The following is a 26,732-nucleotide window of genomic DNA, read 5'->3' as shown; positions in this document are numbered from 1 at the left end:
GGGAGCTGGTATTACTGCTCATTAGATTCATGACTAAGATAAGTTGTTCTCAGCCACAGTAGTTGAGAATGGACTGACTGCTGCCTTATCTAACACGTCATAAATCTAATAGTAGTAGTTGAAGTAGTAAAACCAGTTCCCCCTTCACATGAATGGTCTGGTCCCGTGCTGAAAGGAGGGGAGGGAGGAGCGATCTGCATTTAAATCCTGTGGCGTGATGTCACAGCTTACAATGTCACATATAGACGCATACAGAAGTTATCCTCAGTCACGGTAGTTGAGAACGGACTGACTGCTGCCTTATCTAATGCGTCATAAATCTAATAGTAGTAGTTGGAGTAGTAATACCAGTTCCCCCTTCACATGAATGGTCTGGTCCTGTGCTGAGAGGAGGGGAGGAAGGAGCGATCTGCATTTAGATCCTGTGGCGTGATGTCACAGCTTACAATGTCACATATAGAAGCATACAGAAGTTCTCCTCAGTCACGGTAGTTGAGAACGGATTGACTGCTGCCTTATCTAATGCGTCATAAATCTAATAGTAGTAGTTGGAGTAGTAATACCAGCTCCCCCTTCACATCAATGGACTGATCCCATGCTGAGAGTAGGGGAGGAGGGAGCAGGGACAGGAGCGATTTGCATTTAGATCCTCCTGTGACGTGATGTCACAGCTTACAATGTCACATATAGAAGGAATTTTTTCTGTGATATGACAGGTACGTTTTAATAGATGATAAGAATGGATGCTGCTAAATCCATTTCCTAGTGACATATATATATTTATATATATATATATATATATATATATATATATTAAAAAGTTTAAAAAAAACAAGGAATTGTGACGTATATACATTTTGCTATACATAATAGTGTAGTTGACTAAGTTTTTTTGTTTTTTTCCACAAAAAAATAAAAAAATTATTATATATATATATATATATATATATATATATATATATTTTACATAATAATAATAATAATTGTTATTGTTATTATTTGTATTATTATTATAATAAAGTTGGGGTTAAAGAATCAAAAACAAAGCATACTCACCTGCCCCAATCCCCCGCAGATGCTATTCCAATAGTATACACAGTGTTTTCCAAACAGTGTGTCTCCAGCTGTTGCAAAACTACAACACCCAGCATGCCCGGACAGCCTTCGGCTGCCCGGGCATGCTGGGAGTTGTAGATTTGCAACAGCTGGAGCCACTCTGGTTGGAAAACACTGGTCTTATAACTATCTAAGCGTTTGATGGTTTTTAGAACAACTTCCTAATACATCTCCATTGTGAAGTATGTAAATGTAAACAGATGAGAATAAGAATCTATATAAATAATTTTATTTTTTATGACAACATAAGAAGCCCGTACGTCATTGAATTACAATGAGTGTTGCAGACATGAGTTACAGACCTCCACACGGGGGCGCCGTGCTCAGTCTTAAAGCAGATGACTTCCCTTCATACATAAGTAAAGCTATACATCCCCCCCCCAGCCCAACCGATACATATGGCGCGGGCGGCTTTGGCATTTTCGTGTATATATATATATATATATATATATATATATATATATATATATATATGCTGCAGACATTACTTGCAGGCGACAATGACATGGGGTAGCGTATTTCTGGCGATGATATGCGCAAATGTCAGAGAGCACCCTGGGTCAGACTTTTCACTTTGTTCATGTTGTGGTCGACGGCGTTGTGAAGGAACTGGACCCAACTGGATTCGGTGTCGGGACAAACGTGGCTGGCACTGCAAAATAAAATTGTGAAGAAAAGGGAAATGTTAAAGGGGTACTCCCCTGGAAAACATATTTTTTTTTTTTTTCTTTTAAATCAACTGGTGCCAGAAAGTTAAACAGATTTGTAAATTACTTCTATTAAAAAAATCTTAATCCTTCCAGTACTTATTAGCTGGTGAATACTACAGAGAAAATACTTTTCTTTTTGAAACACAGAGCTCTCTGCTGACATCACGAGCACAGTGCTCTCTGCTGACATCTCTGTCCGTTTTAGGAACTGTCCAGAGTTGGAGAAAATCCCCATAGAAAACATATGCTGCTCTGGACAGTTCCTAAAATGGACAGAGATGTCAGCAGAGAGCACTGTGCTCATGATATCAGCAGAGAGCACTGTGCTCATGATGTCAGCAGAGAGCTCTGTGCTCATGATGGCAGCAGAGAGCACTGTGCTCATGATATCAGCAGAGAGCACTGTGCTCATGATGTCAGCAGAGAGCTCTGTGTTCCAAAAAGAAAATAATTTCCTCTGTAGTATTCAGCAGCTAATAAGTACTGGAAGGATTAAGATTTTTTTAATAGAAGTAATTTAAAAATCTGTTTAACTTTCTGGCACCAGTTGATTTAAAAAAAAGTTTTCCACCAGAGTACCCCTTAAACCTCTGATAACCCAACACAAAAATATATTTAAAGGAGAACTCTGGGAATTATTTTCTGTGCAGTATAGGCTAATAGTAGAGAATAACGCAGAGGTTCTTGTGTAGGTCTTGGGTTTACCCGTTTTAGCTTACCCGTGGCAGGTATGGGCTTCCAGCCATATTGATTGCAATTGCATTTCAGAAATAATTTCCCAACGCTGCCTACATTTCATATTAATTCCTTTAGCTGAGGGTGTGGCGTTTGATCATCAAAATAGGCTGCTGGAGGTCACTCCTAAGTGGTTTGGGGGTCAGTTAACATTATGTGCAGTTTTAATGTGTTTTCTTATTCTTTTAGAGAAATATTGCCATGAGGAGAAAGTGATTTGACCTATAATCACAATTGAGGTGTTTTATGAAGATTTGATGTCTTTAGGCTGTGTTCACACATTTAATTATTTCAGCATTTTTACCGCATTTTGGCTGCTTTTGCAGCAATTTTTTATTTTTTTAAAAAGCAATTCATATGTCACGTATATGTATTTCAATAAAAAGCAGGACTTCTATCTATCATAGATTTATGGCATATCCTGTGATTAACCCCTTAAGGACCAGGCCAATTTTATTTTTGCATTTTCGTTTTTTCCTCCTCGCCTTCTAAAAATCATAACTCTCTTATATTTCCATAAACAGACCCATACAAGGACTTGTTTTTTTCGCGTCACCAATTGTACTTTGTAATGACATCACTTATTTTACCATAAAATGTACGGCGCAACCAAACAAATATTATTTATGTGGGAAAATTGAAAAGAAAAACGCAATTTAGCTAATTTTGGAAGGTTTTGTTTTCACGCTGTACACTTTCCGGTAAAAATTAAATGTTTTCTATATTCTGTGGGTCAATACGATTAAAATGATCCCCATGTTATATTCTTTTCTATAATTGTACCGCTTTAAAAAAAAAAATTCAAACCATTTTAACAAAATTAGTAGGTTTGAAATTGCCCTATTTTGACCACCTATAACTTTCTCATTTTTCCGTATATGGGGCGATATGAGGGCTCATTTTTTGCGCCATGATCTGTTGTTTTTATCAGTACCACTTTTGCTTAGTTTTTAGTTTTTATACATTTTTTTTTTGGAATAAAATGTGACAAAAAGCAGCAATTTTGGACTTAAAAAAAAAAAAAAAAATTTACGTTTACGCCGTTTACCGTACGTGATAATTAACAATATATTTTAATAGTTCAGACTTTTACGCACGCGGCGATACCAAATATGTGTATTCTTTTTTTTTTTTTTTTACGGTTTTTGGGGGTAAAATGGGAAAAACAGCCATTTTACTTTTTGATTGGGGGAGGGGATTTTTCACATTTTTTTCCTTTTTTTATTTTAATTTTTTTTCCTATTTTTTTTTTTTTTTTTTTTACGCTTTTTATGTCCCCATAGGGGACTATTCATAGCAATCAGTTAATTGCTAATACTGTGCAGTGTATGTATAGGACACAGCACTGCTCAGTATTATCGGTCATCTTCTGCTCTGGTCTGCTCGATCTCAGACTAGAGCAGAAGACCCCAGGAGACAGCCGGAGCAAGGTGAGGGGACCTCCGGCCACCATGCTGGATGATCGGATCGCCGCGGCAGCGCTGCGGGCGATCCGATCATCCATTCAAAGTACCGCACTGCCGCAGATGCCGTGATCTGCATTGATCACGTCATCTGAGGGGTTAATGGCGGACATCCGCGCGATCGCGGATGTCCGCCATTACGGGCGGGTCCCTGGCTGGGGACCTGCTGGGCACGACGCGAGCATCGCTCCGGTGCTCGCGATCATGGCGGCGCGTAAATGTACGTCATGGTGCGCTAAGTACCACGTCACCATGACGTACATTTACGTCCATTGTCGTTAAGGGGTTAAAGGGGTACTCTCCTGCCACAGCGTTCAGAAAATGTTGTTCCGAACGATGGGTTGCGAGCTGTGACGTCACGGCCATGCCCTACGTGACGTCACGCAATACCCTCTCAATGCAAGTCTATGGGAGGGGGCGTGGCAGCCGCCACGCCCCCTCCCATAGACTTGCATTGAGGGGGTGTTGCGTGACGTCCCGACCCCACAGCCCGCACGCAGCGTTTGGAACAAGATGTTCCGAACGCTGGGGCAGGGGAGTACCCCTTTAAGCAATGAATGTCTAAGATGGGAATCCCCCTTTAAATTGACTGCTGCTACCCAGTGCTGGGGAGCAGAATGTAAGTTCTATATTTTATACTTTTATATATGGGCCCTTAAAAAAATAAAAATAAAAAAATTTAAAAAATATATATTCCTGCTGTAGTTTCCCTTTAATTTAAATAAAAATGTAAAAAAATGTTAAAAAGACCTTGTGATCTCGAGGACTTTCTTCAGCACAGAGGAGAGCTTCGCTGCCTGCAAAATGAAGGAAAATAATTCTGGTTATTCACAGAATAGAGGAGGTAGGAACGGGCAACACAAATACACGTAAAAATGAGAAAAATCCTGTAACTTAAAGGGGCACTCCGCTGCTAGACACCTCATCGCCTATCCCAAGCAGCAGTACCCCCGCGATCTCCCGCAGCACCCAACGTTCTAAACCAACACGGGGTTCCTGCGGCAGTGGTTGTGATATCACGGCCACGCCCCCTTGTGATGTCACGCCACGCCCCCTTCATTCATGTCTATGGGAGGGGGCGTGTAATGACATTAAGTTGCCACGACGACAAAGTTTTGTCGTGGCGCCTTAGGTGTTTGTCAGCTCTTTCCAATAAGGGTTGATAAAAAAATAAATAAAAATGGTTTTACTTCCCTCCATCCTCATTCCGGCAGTGAGCACTTATGTAACTGCTGCAGCCAATCAGAGACCTCGGTGGTCACTCTCCATACTAAGGAGCACAGAGTGTGACCACCTATGGTCATGTGACATCCGCTGCTTATGTAACACCGGAGTGTGGACCGAAGGCAGAACAGGGGATCAGTGGTGGGAACGAAGGCGGAAGTAGGTGAAGGGACACAAATGATCGTGACACATAAGGGAAGATGAGGGGGATATTAATGATCGTGACACGAGGGGAGATGAGGGGACAATAATGACTGACACGGGGAGATGAGGGGGACACTTGTGACTGTGACACAGGGAGAGATGAGGGGACACTAATGACTGTGACACAGGGAGAGATGAGGGGACACTAATGACTGACACAGGGAGAGATGAGGGGACACTAATGACTGTGACACAGGGGGAGATGAGGGGACACTAATGACTGTGACACAGGGAGAGATGAGGGGACACTAATGACTGTGACACAGGGAGAGATGAGGGGACACTAATGGCTGTGACACAGGGAGAGATGAGGGGACACTAATGACTGTTACACAGGGAGAGATGAGGGGACACTAATGACTGTGACACAGGGATAGATGAGGGGACACTAATGACTGTGACACAGGGAGAGATGAGGGGACACTAATGACTGACACAGGGAGAGATGAGGGGACACTAATGGCTGTGACACAGGGAGAGATGAGGGGACACTAATGACTGTGACACTCGGAGAGATGAGGGGACACTAATGACTGATACAGGGAGAGATGAGGGGACACTAATGACTGATACAGGGAGAGATGAGGGGACACTAATGACTGATACAGGGAGAGATGAGGGGACACTAATGACTGATACAGGGAGAGATGAGGGACACTAATGACTGTGACACAGGGAGAGATGAGGGGACACTGAGGACTGTGACACAGGGAGAGATGAGGGGACACTAATGACTGTGACACAGGGAGAGATGAGGGGACACTGAGGACTGTGACACAGGGAGAGATGAGGGGACACTAATGACTGTTACACAGGGAGAGATGAGGGGACACTAATGGCTGTGACACAGGGAGAGATGAGGGGACACTAATGACTGTGACACAGGGAGAGATGAGGGGACACTAATGGCTGTGACACAGGGAGAGATGAGGGGACACTAATGGCTGTGACACAGGGAGAGATGAGGGGACACTAATGACTGACACAGGGAGAGATGAGGGGACACTAATGACTGACACAGGGAGAGATGAGGGGACAGTAATGACTGTGACACAGGGAGAGATGAGGGGACACTAATGACTGTGACACTCGGAGAGATGAGGGGACACTAATGACTGATACAGGGAGAGATGAGGGGACACTAATGACTGACACAGGGAGAGATGAGGGGACACTGAGGACTGTGACACAGGGAGAGATGAGGGGACACTAATGACTGTTACACAGGGAGAGATGAGGGGATACTAATGACTGTGACATAAGGAGAGAGGAGGGGACACTAATGACTGTGACACAGGGAGAGATGAGGGGACACTAATGACTGTGACATAAGGAGAGAGGAGGGGACACTAATGACTGTGACACATAGAAAGAGATGAGGGGACACTAATGACTGTGACATAGGGAGAGATGAGGAGACAGTAATGACTGTGACACAGGGAGAGATGAGGGGACACTAATGACTGTGACACAGGGAGAGATGAGGGGACACTAATGACTGACACAGGGAGAGATGAGGGGACACTAATGACTGTGACACAGGGAGAGATGAGGGGACACTAATGACTGTGACATAAGGAGAGATGAGGGGACACTAATGACTGTGACACATAGAAAGAGATGAGGGGACACTAATGTAAAACTACAACTCCCAGCATGCTGGGAGTTGTAGTTTTACAACAGCTGTAGGGAACAGTTCTCTAGACATTAAATAAAGCAATTTCCAAAAGGAAAACACTTACATTAAGCCGCACCGCCAGGTGGTTCATTGGAGGATACATGCTCAGCGCCAGTTCATCCACACTACCCAAAGGGGAGAGAACGAAACAGTAAGTGTCCTAATAATTGTAAAAAGCAACACGAGAAGAATCCTAGGAAAAATCGTCAAATAAGTTACATATGATTTTCTTTATTATTCCTAATCAGCTGCTGTATGCTCCAGAGGAAGTTGTGTAGTCCTTTCCAGGCTGACCACAGTGCTCTCTACTGACACCTCTTGTCCATGTCAGGAACTGTCCAGAGCAGGAGAGGTTTGCTATGGGGATTTACTCCTGGTCTGGAAAGTGTCAGTAGAGAGCCCTATGGTCAGACTTGAAAGACCTACACAACTTCCTGTGCAGCATACAGCAGCTGATAAGTACTGGAAGGATTAAGATTTTTATATATATAAGTAAATTTACTAATCTGTATAACTTTCTGGCAGAGGTTAATTTAAAAAAAAAGTTTTATCCTCTGGAGTACACCTTTAAAAGGGGTATTCCGGCTTTATACATCTTATCCCCTATCCAAAGGAAAGGGGATAAGATGTATGATTGCAGGGGTCCCGTCGCTGGGGACCCCAGTGATCTCGGCGCAGCCCCCGGCATTCTGTGTCAGGCCCTGCCTCCGAGACGTGACGTCACGCCCCCTTTTGACGTCACCCCCCCCTCCATTCATGTCTATGGGAGGGGGCGTGGCGGCCGCCACGCCCCCTCCCATAGACATAAATGGAGGGGCGTGGCATCACAAGGGGGCGTGGTCGTGATGTCACGTCAAGGAGGCAGCGCCCGGCACAGAATGCCGGGGGCTGCGCCGAGATCACCGGGGTCCCCAGCGACGGGACCACTGCAATCATACATCTTATCCCTTTTGCTTTGGGGATAAGATGTATAAAGCCGAAATACCCCTTTAATGTAGAGTTCTCAATCAACAAACAGTAATAAGCAGTCTTTATACCTGGGGCTGACTTCATGGGTAATGTCTGCCAGGTCATCCAGCTGCGCCACTTGCTCCGATGTCTCCACCTTGCCATAGGCCTTGAGAGCGCCCAGCACCTTCTTCAGACAAGCTTTAGCGGCCTTTATTAGGCCCAAGGAGGGGGCAATAAGCCTGCGATCTGCCTCTGACCAGTAGGTGTCCTGGTTCCCCCGAGCCCCCATATCATCATCATCTAAGACGTCACGGAAAGGATCCCCTTCTTCTGACAAAGCCTGCGCAGAGCAGAGATACAGTAAAAACCACTGGTATTATCATATATGTGTAATCTAGGGGGTCTCTGCCCTAATATGGTCAACACTAATACAACTTCCAGAAGGCTTAAAGGAGTCCTCCAACTGAAATCTTTTATCCCCCACTGTGCCCGGCCTGTAAAACTATACATAGTAAACTTTCACTTACCTGCCTACGATCCCCCGTTGTTCCGATATCTCCGTCCCGTGCTCCGGTCCCGGTCTCTTCCACTTCCTGCGGGTCGGTGACTTCACTCTGCGCTCAGCCTATCAGCGGCCGTGACGGGACATTGCTGCGGCCACTGATAGGCTGAGCGCAGGGTGAAATCACCGACCCGCAGGAAGAGGAAGAGACCGGAGAACGGGACGGCGATATCGGAACAACGGGGGATTGTAGGCAGGTAAGTAAAAGTTTATTATGTATAGTTTTAAAACCCGGGCACAGCAGGGGTTAAAAGTTTTAGCTTAGAGAACTCCTCTAACCCAACTTTTCACGACTCCTGAGTCAAATCTTCCTAGTTGAGGAAAATAACTAGAATGACTAGAAAAATAAGAAAGGAACGAATAAAGAAGAAGTCGTTTTATACACTTATATTAAAGAAGCACTCCAGGTTTTGAATTTCTTTACTGTAACTAGGTCATGTGATTACTAGCCTGACCCAAAATGTGTCAGATTAAGGGGTCAGTCTGTGGTCAGCTGACTTCCTGAGAACTACAGAATGACATCACCTATCAGAACCCCCCCCCCCCCCCCCGCTAGCTTACAGATCCCTCCCCTCCCAGCTCTATCTGTATACTGCTGCTATCTCTATAGGATCAGGATATACAGTAGTTATACACCTCTCCTCCAGCTCTATCTGTACTGCTGCTATTTCTATAGAATCAGGATATACAGTAGTTATACACCTCTCCTCCAGCTCTATCTGTATACTGCTGCTATCTCTATAGGATCAGGATATATAGTAGTTATACAACTCTCCTCCAGATCTATCTGTATACTGCTGCTGCTATCTCTATGGGATTAATATATATAATAATAAAACACATCCCCCACAGCTCTATCTGTATACTGCTGCTGCTGCTGCTGCTGCTATCTCTATGGGATCAATATAATAATAATAATAATAATAATAATAAAACACATCCCCTCCAGCTCTATCTGTATACTGCTGCTATCTCTATGGGATCAGGGTATATAGTAGTTATACATCTCCCCCCCCCAGCTCTATCTGTATACTGCAGCTGCTATCTTTATGGGATCAGGGTATGTAGTAGTTACACACCTCCTCTCCAGCTCTATCTGTGTACTGCTGCTATCTCTATGGGATCAATATATATAATAATAATACAACACATCCCCTCCAGCTCTATCTGTATACTGCTGCTGCTATCTCTATGGGATCAGGATATATAGTAGTTATACATCACCCCTCCGGCTCTATCTGTATACTGCTGCTATCTCTCTGTGATCAGGATATATAGTAGTTATACACCTCCCCTCCAGCTCTATCTGTATACTGCTGCTATCTCTATGGGATCAGGATATATAGTAGTTATACACCTCCCCTCCAGCTCTATCTGTATACTGCTGCTTTCTCTATGGGATCAGGATATATAGTAGTTATACACCTCCCCTCCAGCTCTATCTGTATACTGCTGCTATCTCTATGGGATCAGGATATATAGTAGTTATACACCTCTCCTCCAGCTCTATCTGTATACTGCTGCTGCTATCTCTATGGGATCAGGATATATAGTAGTTATACACCTCTCCTCCAGCTCTATCTGTATACTGCAGCTGCTTTCTCTATGGGATCAGGGTATACAGTAGTTATACACCTCCCCTCCAGCTCTATCTGTATACTGCTGCTTTCTCTATGAGATCAGGGTATAGTAGTTACACACCTCCGCTTTAATAATTGTGTATATATGAATATATTAGCCTAGCTATATTTATGTATGTCCCCTCTAGATCAGTGTTCTCCAAAATGAAGCTGAAGGCTGTTGCAAAACTGCAAATCCCATCACGAACTAAAAGCATATGGCCAGTGTTTATCAACCAGGGTGCCTCCAGCTGTTGCAAAACTACAACTCCCAGCATGTCCAAACAGCCAAAAGACGGCCTGGGCATGCTGGGAGTTGTAGTTTTGCAACAGCTGGAGGAACCCTGGTTGGGAAACACTGCCAGGGCATAATGGGAGTTGCAGTTTTGCAACAGCTGGAGGCACGCTGGGCACACACAGTTGTCATACAATAAACAAATACTGTACTGTATAACAATATAATACATTATAATAAAATAATAATAATAAAAATAACAATTACCTCTTCCATCTCTTGTAAGGCATCCTTCACAACGCCAAGATAACCCGATACAATGCCAACTACTGCTGCGTGGTTATCTGTGAAGGCAAAGACATAGACGTTTGAACTCAGATCAGCGTTTCCCAACCAGCGTGCCTCCAGCTGTTGCAAAACTACAACTCCCAGCATGCCTGGGCAGCCTTTGGCCAGTGTTTCCCAACCAGCGTGCCTCCAGTTGTTGCAAAACTACAACTCCCTGCATGCCTGGCCAGCCTTCGGCTGTCCAGGCATGCTGGGAGTTGTAGTTTTGCAACAGCTGGAGGCACCCTGGCTGGGAAACACTGCTTTAGATGGGAGTGTTTATAGACTTACCTTTCGGGATCTGTGGAAAGTGATCGCAGGCCTCCCACACGCTGCCGGTGGAAACGAGCTGTGCCTGTGACAAACTAAAATAAGATGACGTGAGGAGGAGCTCCGCCAACCACGGTCAACATGCCGCTAATAACTCCTCACGTACCTCTGTATGCGGGCGCTCAGGATCACCTCGACTAACTGCATGGTGCCTTCTATCACGTCAGCCACCGCCTCTCTTACGGTCTTGCGTAAGGTAGTACCTGGACAGAAGAGACCTACTCATTCTACTTCTGTCTAGTATAGGCGGGTCCCCCCCGTGTCAAATACAGAAATTACGAGGGGTATTCCGGAAAAAAAAAAAAATATATATATATATAAATAAATATATATATATATATATATATATATATATATATATATATATATATTAAATCGACTGGCTCCAGAAAGTTAAAAACAGATTTGTAAATTACTTCTATTTAAAAAATCTTAATCCTTCCAGTACTTATAAGCTGCTGAAGTTGAGTTGTTCTTTTCTGTCTGACAACAGTGCTCTCTGCTGACACCTCTGTCCGTGTCAGGAATTGTCCAGAGTAGGAGTAAATCCCCATAGCAAACCTCTCCTGCTCTGGAAAGTTCCTGACACGGACAGAGATGTCAGCAGAGAGCACTGTGGTCAGACAGAAAATAACAACTCAACTTCAGCAGCTGATAAGTACTGGAAGGATTAAGATTTTTTTTAAATAGAAGTAACTTACAAATCTGTTTTTTCCTGGAATACCCCTTTAAGGTTTCTAGACAGTACCAGACTCCTAACCACTGTGGGAGATTAGCTCCGTAGAGCCAGTCAAATAGCAGCAAAACAGCAGTCAGAGAAGCAGAAGTCTCTATAGTTCAGTAACAAAATAAATACTGCCTTAAGGCTCTGGCGTAAACAAAAAATAAATCTGTTTCTCCAGGGCTAACTATACAGATAAAAGAGGTCTATACAGGTGGCTTACTACGAGTCACAACAAATGTGTCACTCACACAGGTTAGAATGTCCTCTTTTTGAGGCTGCAAACCTCCATATTCTAACTCATCGGTGGTGCAGGTTCCTCACAGCCTCACTCACAGACTGATGAGATCAGCACAGGTGCTGAAGACAAGTCCTCACTGGACTTTAAAACTAGGAGAGATCTAGTCTTAAATCCCAGTAATGAGCTGTCTTCAGCACCTGTGCTGTACTCGTAAGTGGTGCAGGTTCCTCACAGCCTCACTTGCAGACTGACTCTCCCCTAGTTTTAAAGCTCAGTTAGGCTGGTTCCCATTACGCTTCCCCCCATACGGGAGCGCATACGGCAGGGGAGAGCTAAAACCTCGCGCTCCCATATGCCTTTCTATGCGCTCCCGAATGTAATTCATTTCAGTGAGCCGACCGCAGTGAAACGTTCGGTTGGCTCATTTTTGCCCCGTATGCGCTTTTTCCCCGCACCTAAAACCGTGTTCTACCACAGTTTTAGGTCCAGTTGTAAAAGCGCATACGGGGCAAAAAATGAGCCGACCGAATGTTTCACTGCGGTCGGCTCATTGAAATGAATTACATTCGGGAGCGCATAGAAAGGCATACGGGAGCGCGGTTTTAGCTCTCCCTTGCCGTATGCGCTCTCGTATGGGGGAAAGCGTAATGGGAACCCAGCCTTACAAGCTGTCTTTAGCACCTGTGCTGATCTCATCAATAGTGCAGGTTCCTCACAGCCTCACTTTCAGACTGATGAGATCAGCACAGGTGCTGAAGAAAGGTCCTCGCTGGGCTTTGAAACTAGAAGATCTAGCCTTAGAGCCCAGCAATCAGCTGTCTTCAGCACCTGTGCTGTGCTTGTAAGTGGTGCAGGTTCCTTACAGCTTTACTTGCAGACTGATTCTCCCCTAGGTTTAAAGAACAGGGACAAGCTGTTTTCAGCACCTGTGCTGTTCTTATCAATGGTGTAGGTTCTTCACAGCCTCACTTGCAGACTGACTTCCACCTAGTCTTAAAGCCTAGAGATAAGCTGTCTTCAGCCCCTGTGCTGATCTAGGCTAGTCTGAAAACCAGGAGTGGCCCAGTAAGGGAATGAAAAGACCCACTACCAAACCTGCCTTTCATCTCAAAAATACAAGCCCGATAATGAAACTTGCCAAAGTTCTTAGCAAACTAAGTCACGCCAGGGATTTGTCTGTGGATTTCCCAGATCTCACCCAGCTTTTTCTGGATAAGGTATGAACTTCCTGAAACCTGGTATCCACATACATCAGGAACCTTGGAGAAATAAAGCCACCCAGGACCGCCATTCCTGTCACTGTCTCAGACCACCCAATAGAGTAGGTCCTGGTGCACCCATCCTATTGTAATAAATCTGTAGAGATCCCATCCCTGTGTAGTCTCCAGCCTGAAATGGGCCCCTTATCTTAAGGGGCTCCAAAGTAGTTATATGGGCTGCCCTTAATTGTATACACTGCACTGACTACCCACCAATTGAAGGAGGTCTCTGACAAAAATGGCGGACGGTAAATACTTGACCCACATCTGATTAGAATCATGACTCCAACAAGTCTATAGGCACCATAGTACTCAATAACTCACCTTGGTCCTTTGGGAGGGAATAGTACAGAGTGGAAGCTGCCAAAATAGCATTAAGAAGCCCATCGCTCAGCTTCTGACAGTCCTACGACAGAAGGGAAATGAATTATTTACTATACGGCTTAAGAAAACTGTACTGGAAAGGTGCCCTACAGTATAAATCCCAGCACTGTAACATTATAGAGAGAGTCAGGAGCCACCCAAACAATAAAATCTTCAGATAATCCCCATTGAGCTTTATAGCAACCAGACTAAAGCCCTATAAGAGTCACTCATTCCCAGATCAACATGGTGATGAATGGCCAAGATTACCTGCCCACTGTGCCACTATAAAAACCATTAAAAAGGTTTTTAATAATAATAATAAATTACAACAACAACAACAACACCAACACTAATAATAACACTAAAAATAATAATAATAACACTAAAAATAATAATAATAATAATAACAACACTAAAAATAACAACAACAACACTAATAATAAACAACACTAAAAAAAATAATAAACAAAAAAACAACAATGCCAACAACAACATCAACACTTACAATAATAATACTAAAAATTATAATAATAATAACAATAAAAATTATAATAACACTAAAAATAATAATAATAACAACAACAACACTAAAAACAATAATAACAACAACACAAAAAAAATAACAACAATTAAAAACAACAACAATGCCAACAACATCAACACCAACAATAATAACAATACTAAAAATAATAATAATAATAATAATCATAAACAATACAAATAATAACAGTGTCAACAACAACACTAAAAATAATAATATTAATAAATAACAATAATAATACTAATAATATTAATATAATAGAGTTGGGGTTAAAAAACAAAACATACTCATCTGCTCTAATCCCCCGCAGCTGTTATTACAACAGTGCCTGGTCCCTGCTGCTCAGCGCTTCCTCTAACACAGTGTTTTCCGAACAGTGTGTCTTCAGCTGTTGCAACACTACAAAACTACAAGTACAACAGCCAAATGCGGTTGCATAACATCCCATTTCGCACGAGCAAGGTTGCAGTACCTGCTAATCATTCTCTGTCTGCTCCTCTGTTTTTGGCATAATTTATCACAAGGCAGCATTCCATATCCATACCTAACTCCCCCTAAGGGTACGTTTACACTACGGAATTCCCGTGAAATTCCACGAGCGGAATTCCACGGTGTGAACTTAACATTAGTATTAAAGGGTCTCCGCGAGACACGTTCACACTGCGGAATGTCAGCGGCAGATAATTATCCGCCGCTGACATTCCGCAGTGTGAACGTGTCTCGCGGAGACCCTTTCATACTAATGTTAAGTTCACACCGCGCAAAGAAAGAACATGGTCATTCTTTGCGTGGATTCCGCCAGCACTGCATAGCCGTCAATACCCCCCGGCCCTAGCGCCGAAGTATTTTCGGCATCGGCCGCCAGACGGAATATCCGTTCGCTGAATTCAGCGAGTGGAGATTTCGCAGTGTGAACGCACCCTAAGGCAGTAGATTCCCAACAGTGTGTCTCCAGCTGTGGCAAAACCACAACTCCCAGCATGCCCGGACAGCCGATGGCTGTCCGGGTATGCTGGGAGTTGTAGTTTTGCATCAGCTGTTTGGAAAGCAAAGCACATGTCAATCACTGTCTGAAGCGGGTCAACATTGTAGCCAGTGATTGACTAAGCAGGCATTTTTCTGCAGGCTCGAAACGTTTGAGAAATAAGAAAGCAGTGTGCAGTGGGGACCAGGTCCTGCCAAAACAGCAGCTGTGGGGGATCAGTGCAGGTGAGTATGCTGCTTTTTTATATATATATTTTTTTTAACCTTTCTTCTTAAAGTATTACTGTAATAAGGAAAAAAAACATCAACATGTCACAAAGACAAACCTGCGTACTTTAACATCAGTATTACGGCTGTCAGGTCAAGTTAAGGCTCCATTCACACTATATGTTGCTCCGTTTTAAAGATCCGATACAATGTTTCGTTAAAGGGGTTATCCAGGAAAAAACTTTTTTTACACACACATATATCTCTCTATTTCTATATCTATATATATATATATATATATTTATATATATATCTCTATATCTATATCTCTATCTATCTATCTCTATCTATCTATCTATATCTATATCTATATATATATATATATATCTCAACTGGCTCCACAAAGTTAAACAGATTTGTAAATTACTTCTATTAAAAAATCTTAATCCTTTCAGTACTTATGAGCTTCTGAAGTTAAGGTTGTTCTTTTCTGTCTAAGTGCTCTCTGATGACACCTGTCTCGGGAACCGCCCAGTTTAGAAGCAAATCCCCATAGCAAACCTCTTCTAAACTGGGCAGTTCCCGAGACAGGTGTCATCAGAGAGCACTTAGACAGAAAAAAACAACTCAACTTCAGAAGCTCATAAGTACTGAAAGGATTAAGATTTTTTAATAGAAGTAATTTACAAATCTGTTTAACTTTCTGGAGCCAGTTGATATATAAAAAAATAGTTTTTTCCTGGATAACCCCTTTAAGAAAATCCTTAAAAACGGCCGTTACAAAATCCAAATCAAGTGTATGGGATTTTTTAAACAGACTCTGCTCCATGATGGGGGTTGTAGTACAGGGGCTGAGGGATTGATCGCACCGGGTCTCACTTCTGAGACCCGATGGATCAGAAGTTATTAAACAGGGGAGCGGATGGCATGCTCAGCAACCCTGCGATGCCTGGTGTATTTTTACTTTCACTTTTAAATTCCCCGCCGGGATCCCTGAATGGCCGGTACTGGGAAGCCATTCAGGGCTCCCGGTGGGGTTTTAAACTTCCTGTGCATATTTTCCATATAATCCTATTCCCCAAGACTATTGTGAAATCATTTTATTTCCCCCATGTATATGGTTAATAAATGCTTCTCCCGCTGCCCAGTCATCTGTTTCACAGTACAGTGTGCCCAGTATCACACAGGCAGAAAGGTATACCTGGAGACACCCTTGAAAAGGGGTTATCCAGGAAAAGAAAAACAGAGCAGATTTCTTCCAAAAACAGCGCCACCCTTGTCCTCAGGTTATGTGTGGTATTACAACTTCCAAAATCATATATCCTGTGTGGATCCCAGGGCATCAATTATTATTTCCAATACCCTTTGGGAGGACGAGCCCCCCTCAGGGGGGGAAAAAAAAAACCTTCACTAGGGCACCACTAAAAACGACCGTATTTTTTTTTGGTATACATTAAAAATAAGAACTATGCACACATATAACAAATAGTGATGTTCTAAAATATCATTATTTGTTATATGTGTGCATGGTATGACAACTTGGCTCCATTCACTTCAATGGAGCTGCAGAACCAAACACAACCAGAGGACAGGGGTGGCGCTGTTTTCTTTAAGAGAAATCCGCTCTGGACAAGTGGTGGCATAAGCGAAGATCGCCATGACAGTCTAGGAATGGATGCCTCCTCTACCCATGGACTCACCTCTTCGGATGGCGCCGGAGGCTTGGAGTAGGCAAGGCTGATTTTGGTGGCCTCCTGAGACGTGGCTTTAAATGCTTGTTCTGCAGAGAAGCGCATTTCGATACCACACTTTAGGCTTTATTCACACTGAGCGTTCGCTTCACATACACGTTTTATACACTTGAAGACGATACTAAAAATGGCTGCTGTTGTAGGGCGTCCAGCACAATCCATTTCCCATAGACTTTAGTTATTAAAATTAATTCATTAAAAAGATTTTAAATGTATTTAAATGTACTTTTCTGCTGTACACTGTAGTTTTTGTTTTTGTTTTTCTACTTTTTTTGTATAGATCAAAATTAAACATCATGGAAACAGTAAGAAGGAGAAAACAAAAGACCCCAGCCCTTAGAATGTGTGAATTGTGTCTATATAATGTCTTCTGTTGGATCTATATATCTTGTCAGTCCAGACACCGCACCCTTAACCCCTTAAGGACGCAGGACGTAAATGTACGTCCTGGTGAGGTGGTACTTAACGCACCAGGACGTACATTTACGTCCTAAGCATAACCGCGGGCATCGGAGCGATGCCCGTGTCATGCGCGGCTGATCCCGGCTGCTGATCGCAGCCAGGGACCCGCCGGCAATGGCCGACGCCCGCGATCTCGCGGGCGTCCGCCATTAACCCCTCAGGTGCCGGGATCAATACAGATCCCGGCATCTGCGGCAGTTCGCGATTAAAATGAACGATCGGATCGCCCGCAGCGCTGCTGCGGGGATCCGATCATTCATAACGCCGCACGGAGGTCCCCTCACCTTCCTCCGTGCGGCTCCCGGCGTCTCCTGCTCTGGTCTGTGATCGAGCAGACCAGAGCAGGAGATGACCGATAATACTGATCTGTTCTATGTCCTATACATAGAACAGATCAGTATTAGCAATCATGGTATTGCTATGAATAGTCCCCTATGGGGACTATTCAAGTGTAAAAAAAAATTTAAAAAAATGTAAAAGTAAAAGTAAAAAAAAAGTGAAAAATCCCCTCCCCCAATAAAAAAGTAAAACGTCCGTTTTTTCCTATTTTACCCCCAAAAAGCGTAAAAAACATTTTTTATAGACATATTTGGTATCGCCGCGTGCGTAAATGTCCGAACTATTAAAATAAAATGTTAATTATCCCGTACGGTGAACGGCGTGAACGAAAAAAATTTTTAAAAGTCCAAAATTCCTACTTTTTTAATACATTTTATTAAAAAAAAAATTATAAAAAATGTATTAAAAGTTTTTTATATGCAAATGTGGTATCAAAAAAAAGTACAGATCATGGCGCAAAAAATGAGCCCCCATACCGCCGCTTATACGGAAAAATAAAAAAGTTATAGGTCATCAAAATAAAGGGATTATAAACGTACTAATTTGGTTAAAAAGTTTGTGATTTTTTTTAAGCGCAACAATAATATAAAAGTATGTAATAATGGGTATCATTTTAATCGTATTGACCCTAAGAATAAAGAACACATGTCATTTTTACCATAAATTGTACGGCGTGAAAACAAAACCTTCCAAAATTAGCAAAATTGCGTTTTTCGTTTTAATTTCCCCACAAAAATAGTGTTTTTTGGTTGCGCCATACATTTTATGATATAATGAGTGATGTCATTACAAAGGACAACTGGTCGCGCAAAAAACAAGCCCTCATACTAGTCTGTGGATGAAAATATAAAAGAGTTATGATTTTTAGAAGGCGAGGAGGAAAAAATGAAAACGTAAAAATTAAATTGTCTGAGTCCTTAAGGCCAAAATGGGCTGAGTCCTTAAGGGGTTAAAGGGGTACTCCGGTGGAAAACATTTTTTTTATTTCATATCAACTGGTGCCAGAAAATTAAACAGATTTGTAAATTACTTCTATTAAAAAATCTTAATCCTTCCCGTACTTATTAGCTGCTGAATGCTACAGAGGAATTTATTTTCTTTTTGGAACACAGAGCTCTCTGCTGACATCACAAGCACAGTGCTCTCTGCTGACATCAGTGTCCATTTTAGGAACTGTCCAGAGCTGCATATGTTTGCTATGGGGATTTTCTCCTACCCTGGACAGTTCCTAAAATGGACAGAGATGTCAGCAGAGAGCACTGTGATCATGATGTCAGCAGAGAGCTCTGTGTTCCAAAAAGAAAAGAATTTCCTCTGTAGTATTCAGCAGCTGATAAATACAGGAAGGATTAAGATTTTTTTAATAGAAGTAATTTACAAATCTGTTTAACTTTCTGGCACCAGTTGATTTTGAAAAAAAAAAAAAAAAAAAAAAAGTTTCCCACCAGAGTACCCCTTTAATGTTTAGGGGATAAGCATCTGATCGCGGGGGTCCGACCATTGGAATCTCCAGAACAGGGTCCCATCTCTGCCTGGAGTAGTATATTGGCACGTGCTCCATGCATTCTCTATGGGAGCCCCAGAGATACCCGAGTACCACACTTGTGTATCTCCACCATTCCCATAGACCAACACACATGCACAGAGAGAGATGGGGCCCAGTTCTGGAGATCACGGGGGTCCCAGTGGCCGGACCCCCCTCGATATAAGGCATATCCCCTATACTCTGTGTTGCACAGCTCCAGGTAGGGACAATGCGGTGTAATTCTTACCCAAACCTTCTGCTAACACCGCACCCCATACTGGGCACCTCACGCTTCTTACCCAATGTATTCCAGAAGCTCTGTGGATTGAAGTTGTTGTTACTTTCCTTGGATTCCCCATCTGCAAAACAAAACAGAAAAAAAAATTAAAAATAAATCACTATTTCCAGGTGACGTATCGCTACGTAGATTGGCATAGGGGGGGGTCACCCTGTAACCCCTGCTGAGGATTTTCCTACCTATTGACTTTAATGGGTTAAAAGGGGTACTCCAGTGGATTTTTTGTTATCAACACGTGCCAGAAAGTTAAACAGATTTGTAAATTACTTCTATTAAAAAATCTTTACCCTTCCAGTACTTATTAGCAGCTGTATGCTACAGAGGAAATTCTTTTCTTTTTGAATTTCTTTTTTGTCTTGTCCACAGTGCTCTCTGCTGACACCTGATGCCCGTATCAGGAACTGTCCAGAGCAGAATAGGTTTGCTATGGGGATTTTCTCCTGCTCTGGACAGTTCCTGATACGGGCATCAGGCGTCAGCAGAGAGCACTGTGGACAAGACAAAAAAGAAATATCAAAAGAAAAGAATTTGCTCTGTAGCATACAGCTGCTATAAAGTACAGGAAGGATTAAGATTTTTTAATAGAAGTCATTTACAAATCTGTTTAAACAGTGGTTGGACGCCCCGCGATCTAACACTTATTCCCTATCCTGAGGACAGGAAATAAATTGTATATCCCGGAGTCATCCTAACGGAACTGAGCTGCAATACCACACACAGTCTGAGGGCAGGGGTGGCGCTGTTTTTTGGAAGACAGTGGCTATGTTATTCTAATCCAGGATAACAACCCCTTTAAAGTGAACCTTTTGGCGTAGTGTTCCCTAACCTGTGGCTGTCCAGCTGCTGCAAAACTACAACTCCCAGCATGCCCTGACAACCAGCACTGACTCAGTGTTCCCTACCTGCTGCAAAACTACAACTCCCAGCATGCCCTGACTCAGTGTTTCCCTAACCTGCTGCAAAACTACAACTCCCAGCATGCCCTGACTCAGTGTTTCCCTAACCTGCTGCAAAACTACAACTCCCAGCATGCCCTGACTCAGTGTTTCCCTAACCTGCTGCAAAACTACAACTCCCAGCATGCCCTGACTCAGTGTTTCCCTAACCTGCTGCAAAACTACAACTCCCAGCATGCCCTGACTCAGTGTTTCCCTAACCTGCTGCAAAACTACAACTCCCAGCATGCCCTGACTCAGTGTTTCCTTAACCTGCTGCAAAACTACAACTCCCAGCATGCCCTGACTCAGTGTTTCCCTAACCTGCTGCAAAACTACAACTCCCAGCATGCCCTCAGTGTTTCCCTAACCTACTGCAAAACTACAACTCCCAGCATGCCCTGACTCAGTGTTTCCTTAACCTGCTGAAAAACTACAACTCCCAGCATGCCCTGACTCAGTGTTTCCCTAACCTGCTGCAAAACTACAACTCCCAGCATGCCCTGACTCAGTGTTTCCCTAACCTGCTGCAAAACTACAACTCCCAGCATGCCCTCAGTGTTTCCCTAACCTGCTGCAAAACTACAACTCCCAGCATGCCCTCAGTGTTTCCCTAACCTGCTGCAAAACTACAACTCCCAGCATGCCCTCAGTGTTTCCCTAACCTGCTGCAAAACTACAACTCCCAGCATGCCCTCAGTGTTTCCCTAACCTGCTGCAAAACTACAACTCCCAGCATGCCCTGACTCAGTGTTTCCCTAACCTGCTGCAAAACTACAACTCCCAGCATGCCCTCAGTGTTTCCCTAACCTGCTGCAAAACTACAACTCCCAGCATGCACTTAGTGTTTCCCTAACCTGCTGCAAAACTACAACTCCCAGCATGCCCTGACTCAGTGTTTCCCTAACCTGCTGCAAAACTACAACTCCCAGCATGCCCTGACTCAGTGTTTCCCTAACCTGCTGCAAAACTACAACTCCCAGCATGCCCTGACTCAGTGTTTCCCTAACCTGCTGCAAAACTACAACTCCCAGCATGCCCTGACTCAGTGTTTCCTTAACCTGCTGAAAAACTACAACTCCCAGCATGCCCTGACTCAGTGTTTCCCTAACCTGCTGCAAAACTACAACTCCCAGCATGCCCTCAGTGTTTCCCTAACCTGCTGCAAAACTACAACTCCCAGCATGCCCTGACTCAGTGTTTCCCTAACCTGCAGCAAAACTACAACTCCCAGCATGCTCTGACTCAGCGTTTGCCTAACCTGCTGCAAAACTACAACTCCCAGCATGCCCTGACTCAGTGATGCCCTAACCTGTTGCAAAACTACAACTCCCAGCATGCCCTGACTCAGTGTTTTCCTAACCTGCTGCAAAACTACAACTCCCAGCATGCCCTCAGTGTTTCCCTAACCTGCTGCAAAACTACAACTCCCAGCATGCCCTGACTCAGTGTTTCCCTAACTTGCTGCAAAACTACAACTCCCAGCATGCCCTGACTCAGTGTTTCCCTAACCTGCTGCAAAACTACAACTCCCAGCATGCCCTCAGTGTTTCCCTAACCTGCTGCAAAACTACAACTCCCAGCATGCCCTCAGTGTTTCCCTAACCTGCTGCAAAACTACAACTCCCAGCATGCCCTGACTCAGTGTTTCCCTAACTTGCTGCAAAACTACAACTCCCAGCATGCCCTGACTCAGTGTTTCCCTAACCTGCTGCAAAACTACAACTCCCAGCATGCCCTCAGTGTTTCCCTAACCTGCTGCAAAACTACAACTCCCAGCATGCCCTCAGTGTTTCCCTAACCTGCTGCAAAACTACAACTCCCAGCATGCTCTGACTCAGTGTTTCCCTAACATGCTGAAAAACTACAACTCCCAGCATGCCCTGACTCAGTGATGCCCTAACCTGTTGCAAAACTACAACTCCCAGCATGCCCTGACTCAGTGTTTTCCTAACCTGCTGCAAAACTACAACTCCCAGCATGCCCTCAGTGTTTCCCTAACCTGCTGCAAAACTACAACTCCCAGCATGCCCTGACTCAGTGTTTCCCTAACCTGCTGCAAAACTACAACTCCCAGCATGCCCTCAGTGTTTCCCTAACCTGCTGCAAAACTACAACTCCCAGCATGCCCTGACTCAGTGTTTCCCTAACCTGCTGCAAAACTACAACTCCCAGCATGCCCTGACTCAGTATTTCCCTAACCTGCTGCCAAACTACAACTCCCAGCATGCCCTGACTCAGTGTTTCCCTAACCTGCAGCAAAACTACAACTCCCAGCATGCCCTGACTCAGTGTTTCCCTAGCCTGCTGCAAAACTACAACTCCCAGCATGCCCTCAGTGTTTCCCTAGCCTACTGCAAAACTACAACTCCCAGCATGCTCTGACTCAGTGTTTCCCTAACATGCTGAAAAACTACAACTCCCAGCATGCCCTGACTCAGTGATGCCCTAACCTGTTGCAAAACTACAACTCCCAGCATGCCCTGACTCAGTGATGCCCTAACCTGTTGCAAAACTACAACTCCCAGCATGCCCTGACTCAGTGTTTTCCTAACCTGCTGCAAAACTACAACTCCCAGCAGGCCCTGACAGCCAAAGGCTGTCAGGGCATGCTGGGAGTTGTAGTTTTGCAACAGGCTAGGGAACACCATGAATGACAGCAAGCAGATACTGCATGACTACTACACTACAGACTGCGTATGACAGTCCGTATCAAGTGCCGCAGCCTAAACCGTCACATGTGAACAGCACATAACACAGCCCCGGAGCCCCGCACATAATGACCGCCATGTTGCGGTTATATACGATCACGGAGCAGGTAAGAAGAGTACGGGACTCGCCTCGCAGTTTCTCCTGTACAGCGCGGAGATTCTCCAGTAGTTTCCGCAGCGGCTCCATATTCGCCCGGAACCATAGTATAGGTTACCCCGAGGAAAGGTTTCACTGTAACACACATCTTGTAGCATAGAGCTCCAGCCGCGACAGGCGGTAACCATAGAGACGTTGAACATACAGCTTTGGCGCGCCCTCTACATGTGGAGGACGAAATAACACGTCGTTTATTTTTATTTTATGTGTTTGTTACTTGTGTAATAAAGGAACTCTTTTACATCTTTTATATTCACTAGACGCAACACACAGTGATTCCCTTAATATATGTTAATTATGAAGTGTACAGTCAATAGGGCAAATGTCCTAATATATTTGTCTGGTATGCCATATATAAGGCATACACATATGTTCGGGGCCATATATAAGGCATACACGTATCTTCGGGGACATATATAAGGCATACACGTATGTTTGGGGACAAATATAAGGCATACACGTATGTTTGGGGCCATATATAAGGAATACATGTATGTTCTGGGCCATAAATAAGGCATACACGTATCTTTGGGGGCCATATATAAGGCATACACGTATGTTCGGGCGCCATATATAAGGCATACCCGTATGTTCGGGGGCCATATATAAGGCATACACATATGTTCGGGGCCATATATAAGGCCTACACGTATGTTCGGGGCCATATATAAGGCATACACGTATGTTCGGGGGCCATATATAAGGCATACACATATGTTCGGGGGCCATATATAAGGCATACATATATGTTCGGGGGCCATATATAAGGCATACACGTATGTTCGGGGCCATATATAAGGCATACACGTATGTTCGGGGACATATATAAGGCATACACGTATGTTTGGGGCCATATATAAGGCATACACGTATGTTCGGGCCACATAAGGCATACACATATGTTCTGGACCATATATAAGGCATACACGTATGTTCGGGGCCATATATAAGGCACACAAGTATGTTCGGGGGCCATATATAAGGCATACACGTATGTTCGAGGACATATATAAGGCATACACGTATCTTCGGGGGCCATATATAAGGCATACACGTATGTTCGGGGGCCATATATAAGGCATACACGTATGTTCGGGGCCATATATAAGGCACACACGTATGTTCGGGGGCCATATATAAGGCATATGCATATGTTCGGGGGCCATATATAAGGCATACACGTATGTTCGGGGGCCATATGTAAGGCATACACGTATGTTCGGGGACATATATAAGGCATACACGTATGTTCAAGGCCATTTATAAGGCATACACGTATGTTCAGGGCCATATATAAGGCATACACGTATGTTCGGAGCCATATGTAAGACATTCACGTATGTTCAGGGGCAATATATAAGGCATACCCGTATGTTCGGGGCCATATATAAGGCATACACGTATGTTCGGGTCCATATATATAAGGCATACACGTATGTTCGGAGCCATATATAAGGCATATACGTATGTTCGGAGCCATATATAAGGCATACACGTATGTTGTGGGCCATATATAAGGAATACATGTATATTCGGGGCCATATATAAGGCCTATACGTATGTTCGGGCCACATAAGGCATACACATATGTTCTGGACCATACATAAGGCATACACGTATGTTCGGGGCCATATATAAGGCACACACGTATGTTCGGGGGCCATATATAAGGCATACGCATATGTTCGGGGGCCATATATAAGGCCTACACGTATGTTCGGGGGCCATATGTAAGGCATACACGTATGTTCGGGGCCATATATAAGGCATACACGTATGTTCAAGGCCATTTATAAGGCATACACGTATGTTCAGGGGGCCATATATGAGACATACACGTATGTTCGGGGGCCATATGTAAGGCATACACGTAGGTTCGGGGCCATATATAAGGCATACACGTATGTTCAGGGGGCCATATATAAGGCATACACGTATGTTCGAGGCCATTTATAAGGCATACACGTATGTTCAGGGGGCCATATATAAGGCATACACGTATGTTCGAGGGCCATATGTAAGGCATACACGTATGTTCAGGGGGCCATATATAAGGCATACACGTATGTTCGAGGGCCATATGTAAGGCATACACGTATGTTCGAGGGCCATATATAAGGCATACACGTATGTTCGAGGCCATTTATAAGGCATACACGTATGTTCAGGGGGCCATATATAAGGCATACACGTATGTTCAGGGGGCCATATATAATGCATACACGTATGTTCGGGGGCCATATGTAAGGCATACACGTATGTTCGGGGCCATATATAAGGCATACACGTATGTTCGAGGCCATATATAAGGCATACAAGTATGTTCGAGGCCATACATAAGGCATACACGTATGTTCGGGGGGCCATATATAAGGCATACACGTATGTTCGGGGGCCATATATAAGGCATACACGTATGTTCGGGGCCATATATAAGGCATACACATATGTTCGGGGGCCATATGTAAGGCATACACGTATGTTCGGGGCCATATATAAGGCATACACGTATGTTCGAGGCCATATATAAGGCATACACGTATGTTCGAGGCCATATATAAGGCCATATATCTCAACTGGCTCCAGAAAGTTAAACAGATTTCTATAATACTTCTATTAAAAAATCTTAATCCTTTCAATAGTTAGCAGCTGCTGAAGTTGAGTTGGTCTTTTCTGTCTAACAACAGTGCTCTATGCTCACATTTCTGCTTGTCTCGGGAACTGCACAGTGTAGAAGAGGTTTGCTATGGTGATTTGCTTCTACTCTGGACAGTTCCCAAGACAGGTGTCATCAGAGAGCACTTAGACAGAAAAGAACAACCTTAACTTCAGCAGCTCATAAGTACTGAAAGGATTAAGATTTTTTAATAGAAATAATTTACAAATCTGTTTAACTTTCTGGCATCAGTTGATATACAACATTTTTATAATATATATAATTATTTTATAATATATATATATATATATATATATATTTATAATATATATAATTTTTATAATTTTATATAATTTTTTCTTTTTTTTTTCCTGGATAGCCCCTTTCATGTTATCTTAATAAAATAAATAAAGGTTAGGTTAAAA

The 26,732-nt window shown here is 43.5% G+C and overlaps 1 protein-coding gene across 1 annotated transcript; it reads right to left on the bottom strand.

Annotated features, from left to right (window-relative positions):
* Window positions 1-1,329: 1,329 nt before the first annotated feature.
* On the bottom strand, window positions 1,330-23,778 carry CCNDBP1 (cyclin D1 binding protein 1). The gene is made up of 11 exons (XM_056549667.1): window positions 23,624-23,778; window positions 19,850-19,909; window positions 17,174-17,253; window positions 13,700-13,781; window positions 11,261-11,357; window positions 11,116-11,189; window positions 10,765-10,841; window positions 8,168-8,421; window positions 7,195-7,255; window positions 4,775-4,821; window positions 1,330-1,768 (listed from the first exon to the last, which is right to left on the bottom strand). Exons 1-11 carry the CDS (start codon window positions 23,679-23,681, stop codon window positions 1,660-1,662), a joined length of 999 nt encoding a protein of 332 aa, XP_056405642.1. The 5' UTR covers window positions 23,682-23,778; the 3' UTR covers window positions 1,330-1,659.
* Between the last annotated feature and the right edge of the window lie 2,954 nt (window positions 23,779-26,732).

Source organism: Hyla sarda, chromosome 13 (assembly GCF_029499605.1).
Source record: "Hyla sarda isolate aHylSar1 chromosome 13, aHylSar1.hap1, whole genome shotgun sequence".
NCBI classification, from domain to species: Eukaryota; Metazoa; Chordata; class Amphibia; order Anura; family Hylidae; genus Hyla; species Hyla sarda.
The sequence above is the reverse complement of the archived record's forward strand: the minus strand, read 5'-3'. Positions and strand labels throughout refer to the sequence as shown.

Bases quoted from the DNA above. Each gene is read 5' to 3' on its own strand.
- CCNDBP1 (XM_056549667.1), bottom strand. From the start codon at position 23,681: ATGGAGCCGCTGCGGAAACTACTGGAGAATCTCCGCGCTGTACAGGAG. The intron at 17,254-19,849 runs GTAAGAAGCGTG...GCTTCTCTGCAG, and splicing joins GAGCTTCTGGAATACATTGG to AACAAGCATTTAAAGCCACG. The intron at 8,422-10,764 runs GTAATTGTTATT...TGCTCTGCGCAG, and splicing joins CCTTACAAGAGATGGAAGAG to GCTTTGTCAGAAGAAGGGGA.